At 40.7% G+C, this 5,930-nt stretch overlaps 1 protein-coding gene across 1 annotated transcript; it reads left to right on the top strand.

Moving 5' to 3' along the window:
- The first annotated feature begins 898 nt into the window (after positions 1 to 898).
- Positions 899 to 3,256, top strand: LOC138527568 (E3 SUMO-protein ligase KIAA1586-like). The gene has a single exon (XM_069638828.1). It carries the CDS (start codon positions 899 to 901, stop codon positions 3,254 to 3,256), a length of 2,358 nt encoding a protein of 785 aa, XP_069494929.1.
- The last annotated feature ends 2,674 nt before the right edge of the window (positions 3,257 to 5,930 follow it).

Genomic DNA, 5,930 nt, shown 5'->3' with positions numbered 1-5,930 from the left:
CATTCAGTCTGTTTACATAGCTACTAGTCCGTCCCACGTGGCTCCTGAATGTGTAGAAAGCAGCTGCAGATTATCCATGGTGTAGCTGTTGTGGTGGTGTATCCACTTGCCTCTCAGATCATGTGTACCCCTTAACCTGCCATGATTTTGTGGGTTTTGGCCTGTGGGCTGAGATTCTACACTCCATTTTTTCCAAAAGAGAACACATATGGCCACTTAATGAGGCAAAATTTGACACAGAGCTACAGAAAGGCAGGACTTTTTCATTAGCAGGGCCATAGATGTCTGCAGCCATCCCCAATCTTAGCCAGAGTCTTTGAAGTCTCCCACTCTTGTAACCAGTCTACTCAAATCACTGCTAAGGTAAAGAGAGAAATAAATCTGGGGAATCAGATTTAAGCATAAATCTCTTTGCCATGCAAATTGGTCTGCATTTCTCACCCTTACCAAAGAATAGGGTTTTCAATATCTAAATCTGATATATATCCCCATGAGGTAGGGCTATCTCTTTCCTGAATAGTTCGACTCAGACCTATATTGTACAGGTGTATCCGAGGTAGGGGAAACCCCTAACACAAGCATAAAGTGGATTGATTAAAGAGACAATAAAAACATTGTGAAATGCAACTTCAATCTCTATCCTGCCATGCAAGATTAATGCATTGCACACAACTGAATGATTCATTTATCGGAAAAACACATTGATGTAATAGGCCACAAAACATGGAGACACTGTTCGCAATGGGCGAGTGAATATTCACTCTGGGCGAGTAAAAAAGACTGTTTGAATTTAGAGAATTGGCTTTAATTAATAATAGCAAGTGACGTGTATGTCTAGCTACTAGCTTATAACTAGCATTTATAAAAGTATCTTTCTTTACAAAACTATTTACATAGGATGCTAAAGTGGCTAAAGAAGAAAAATGCTCCAGCTACATCTATGGAAACAGCTCAAAAGAGCTCAGATGTCAGAGTAGAAGACCCAGCAGTGGCAGAAAATCTAGGCGGGGAAAGCAACTTTAGTCCAGTGCCTGCAAGTAGAACAGATGAAATGCTTAAGGTACCTGAGAAAAAAAGAAAAGTACCCCCTGAAGAGGTTATGCCAGTGATGATAGAAGCTTCCGATGAGAGAGACAGTGTAATGGACCTGGTCCTTGGTGAAGAGGAAAATGTGAGGGAGGAGGAGGAAAGAAGTGAGCATCCTGATTGCTGGTCATGGGAACAGTATGAAAATAAATGCAAAGAATACCCTTGGCTTACTTCTTCCAAAGGGAAGCTTGGATGTAAAATCTGTAGGGAAGTTAAAAATCTTGGAACAGAAACAAGTCAAGGTGTGCATTTCTCTCTGGAATGGGTGAATTCTTCAGTCAGCTCGTATGGTCCCACTAAAGAGAAACAACACAGCGCCCTGCGTAAAAAAATGTATCTCCATAAGAGCAGCGCTTGCCATTTGAAAGCAGTGGCCATTTTAGATGTAAGGACTTGTGAATCCATTACTCAGTTAAATTCCAGAATGCAAGTTAAATTATATGAAGACACATGCCGTGTATTTAGAAGTGCCTACAAAATAGGTAAACATGAACGTCCTTTTACTGATCTACCATTGGATGTAGATGTTCAAAGAATGAATGGTGTTGATTTGGGAAGAGTGTTGCATTCTGACCACAGCTGTGCTGACATTATTGAGCACATAGCAACCACGATGAGGGCAAAACTGGTTCACCATATCTTGCAAAATGAATCAAAAATATCTGTATTAATAGACGAATCCACCACCTTCAGTAAACTAACAACTTTAATTATTTGTATACGAGCATGCATTGAGAAGGAGGATCCACCTTTGACCTTTTTCTTGGACCTTGTTGAACTGCCTGGTACTTCAGCAGAAATAATTTTTGATAAGTTATTGGCATGCTTGCAGAGTTATGGCCTTACAGATGACTATCTAAGAATGCATTTGATTCAGCTAGTGACTGATGGGGCTTCTAACATGATAGGAAGGAAGTCTGGTGTAGGAACACTACTTAAGATTAAGTATCCACAGTTGACTATTTGGCACTGTGCTAACCACAAATTAGAGCTTGCGGTTGGCGATGTTTCAAAAGAAGTCACAGGGATTAATCAACTTAAGATTTTTTTTGACAAGCTGTATGCAACTTACCATGCCTCCCCAAAAAATCAGCGCGAGCTAGGGGAATGTGCAGCACAGGTAGAAGTGAGGCTTCTCAAAATAGGAAAGATTTTAGATATACGTTGGGTGGCCTCCAGCGAAAGGTCAGTAAAGGCTGTGTGGAATAATTATAAAGCTCTAAATAAGCATTTTGGTGAATCTTCTTGTGACACAGCGAGGAGTGAAACTGAGCGTAACAAATACTGTGGCTTAAACAGAATGTTAACATCTACAGTATTTGTGGAGAACCTGGGGATAATGTTCGATGCCCTGACAGAACTGGGTGACTTATCCAGACAACTGCAGCGTCGTGACATGACATTATATGAAGCAGACAGAATAATCCAAACGCATATTTATGTCTTTGAATCAATGGCATTGTCACCTGGGCCTTATGCTACAGCTACAGCTACTGCTGTCGAACAAATGCAATTTAATGGGATACAACTGCAGCACAGTAACACCAAAGGTTGTATTAGCATATCAAGAGCTCAGTTCTTTAGGAGTTTGACAAATAATATTTGCCAAAGAATGACAACAGCAACAGCATCAAATCTTTCAAAGAATACCTCCAACAGAGAGGGAGAAATTGAGTACAAACAGCTGATAGATGCAATGAAGCTTCTGAATCCACATTATTGGCCCGTTCCTGTGGATATTCAGTATGGTGATGCTGATTTGCAGGCATTTTGTGATAAGTTACATGTTTTTGATGCCCGACAGTACATAAACGCTTTCAGGGATTACAAACAAAACAAAGATTGCATGATACCTATACAATTGAAACCTTTAGCAAGAATTGTGGAAACATTTTCCACATCCACTGCTGATTGTGAGCGTGGCTTTAGCGTGATGAATGATGTGCTTACCCCATTGCGCAATAGGATGTCAGTTACTAGATTGTCCTCTGTAATGTTCTTAAAAATTGTTGGGCCTCCTGTGACAGAGTTTATCCCAGACTGCTACGTAAGGAAATGGTTGCAAAAAGGCAGGAGAAGCGCTGATGCCTCAAACTGTATGGCTCGCAGACAAGTTGTTAATGAATCAGCTTATAAGCAAATCTGGAACGTTCTGGCCAGTGAATAATTTTTACTTTCTGAGCACAAGTTCCCTTTGCAACAAAACAATTCTGAATAAAGGTCCCTTAGCATCAGCGTACATGGAATACAACACAATATCATTGCACTCTGTACCAATGTTTAAATACATATTTAAATGTAAATTACAATATTTATTTTGATAGTTTTTCTGTATATATTTATGTCAGTACTACTGCCTATAAGCTTAATTAACAGCTGCCTCTGCTTGAAGTGTAAAATAAAATGTAATTCAACTATTAAGTTAGCATGTTGTTGAATGAGCCAAGTTCATATGTATTGTTCAGCTGCTACAGCTTTAGGTTGACAAGGCAGTACTCGCCTGTAATACTCTGAGCAGCACCAATCAATGAAGCCGAACCTACATGCTTTTTCTAGAGCCAGCCGTGCAGTTCTTATCATCCAAAATCAAGCCCTAAATGGATTTATAGTACAATCTTTTCCTTTTCTTTGAATGGATACCTATGCATCCCTGATAGTAGTTCTAGCTAAGTGAAATATTGCCAGAAAGATAGATCTGAATGATTTAGCCATGCCCCCAACAAGCCTCCTGCACAAAAACAGGAGCAGACCGTCTGAAAAGGGAGTTAGGGTGTGAACCTGCCAGATGCCACACATTATAGGCAATCCACCAAAATGTAATGAGGAAGACTGGTTTCCCTTTAATCTGCAGTGCCCCAGCACGCATGCCCAATAAGCAAAGCAAGGCCAGGGTATTTTGATTCCCCAGTCTTGTATGGCCCATTCGGGATGCAGGCTGGCAACCTGCAGTTTCAAATATGCTGTGAGGGTGCTCCTGCGCCTCACAGCGCATTTCAGTCTATGTGGCTATGAGATGTAGGTACTGTGATTCTATCACATATGTCAGGACCCAGGAAGCTCACCCTGCTTTCTGGTTCCTATATGTGGAATCCTGGAGCCGGAGGCCTGGATTGAAGAGCTTCGTTGAGTTCGGATCTGCAGGAAAACAAGTAATGGGTAAAAAAAGCATTTGTGTATTCATCTGTGGTTGTCAGATGTGAGTGCATGTCTTTTGGCAAGAGGTGTCTGTATTAGTGGGTATATAAGAGTACAGTTTGACTGGTGGGTATAGGTGCGCATGTGAATACAAATGTAGTGTGAATATTCTGTGCGTGTGTGAATGATTGAGAGAACCTGTATGGGTGCATGCCTGCTGGTGTGAATGTGGATGAATATGTGTTTGCATGGAAGGTTGGGGCTTAAGGGAGTGTTGGTGCACTGAAATGTTTTATCAGGTGGCATAGCGGGGAAAGCAAATAAAATGAACATTCTTACATTGCAGTAGCATTTATGCATCAAATTAAAACATTATTTCTTATTATAAATTGCATTTTATACTGGGGTTAAGCGCAAAGCCAATATAAGTGTTCTTACGTGGCCAACCTGGAAAGGTTTTCTTACTATGGCATGGCATTTTGATCTGTGTTGAGAGGTCAAAGCCATCATGAAGTGTATCCATAATATGGGTGGTGTGGGCATTTGTAATTTGTTCTTCCAGCACGGACATGTTTTATTACTGTGGCATGCCATCTTAAACTGACGTTAAGGGCAAAGCCAACATGATGAGTGTTTTCTATGTGGCCTCGCCAGCCAACACGGTGCAGCCAGTCAGGACCTGTTTCAATTGCCAGTATGGACATGTTTCACTATAGTATCTTTACTGTTAATATGGTCAAAGCAAACACTAGTACATTCTTATGTGTAAATACTAGCATATATTGGTTTAACCTTCATGGACATGTATGGGTGCAGTCAGCATTAAATTACTTTTTTTACAATGGCAGAAAATTACATTGTAGTGGGAAAAGGCATCATGAAAATGTGTTCGGAAATGCTCCTGGGCACTGTTGGTGAATCTGCATCAAATTGATTTTTCACGACTTACCCTAGAAATCTGTTTGTAAACTTTCTATTTTTTTTACCCAATTTTCTCTGAAAATGTGTTGCAAAAAAAGCACTGTTTAACCCATTATTTAAAAATAATTCTCATGGGCAAAACCCTCGGAACCCTTCTCATTTATTTAAGGCTCACTTGCTACGCTTGGTTGCTACCACGTATTTATGGTAAATGTTTATTCCCAGTCCCGCCCATTTATAAAATCCACCAGCCGTCGCTGGAAACAACACCAATTTTTCTACAAAATCCATAGCTCCACTACTATTTTTCTTCCACTTCGACCACTGGTATTACACGACACCATCTAATGTTGCTATCTCGCAAAATGAAGATTTGCAGGACAAAATGCGAAACAGCACAACTTCCCCGCCAAAAATATCTAATTACAATGCCCGTAGTCTAAATGATCGTAACCCCTCTGTTATATCATGGTTATATAACACCCCCACCAGCGTGCCCGCTCCCTTAACAAAAAACACACTGCTAGATAGCATGAAGAAGAGAATGAAAAAATGACAGCGAGATATGAAGTATTATATGATGATTGGGCAAAGGGGGGCGAAAGGGGGAAAGGGGGGCCCACACTGCCCATCGCCCATGAAGCTGGGAAATACCTTAGAAAAAGAAATAACAGACGGAAAAGGGAGGCGGGGAGGAGGAAATATGATGAATATTATGGATTGGGATTGGACAAAATGGAAGCCCCACGACACCCCCACCAGACAAATAAATGGTATGCGGACAT

This window comes from Ambystoma mexicanum, chromosome 14 (assembly GCF_040938575.1).
Source record: "Ambystoma mexicanum isolate Mex_15411 chromosome 14, UKY_AmexF1_1, whole genome shotgun sequence".
Classification (NCBI taxonomy): Eukaryota; Metazoa; Chordata; class Amphibia; order Caudata; family Ambystomatidae; genus Ambystoma; species Ambystoma mexicanum.
The sequence above is the reverse complement of the archived record's forward strand: the minus strand, read 5'-3'. Positions and strand labels throughout refer to the sequence as shown.

Excerpts from the sequence above, each read along its gene's own strand:
- LOC138527568 (XM_069638828.1), top strand. The coding sequence starts at position 899 with ATGCTAAAGTGGCTAAAGAAGAAAAATGCTCCAGCTACATCTATGGAA.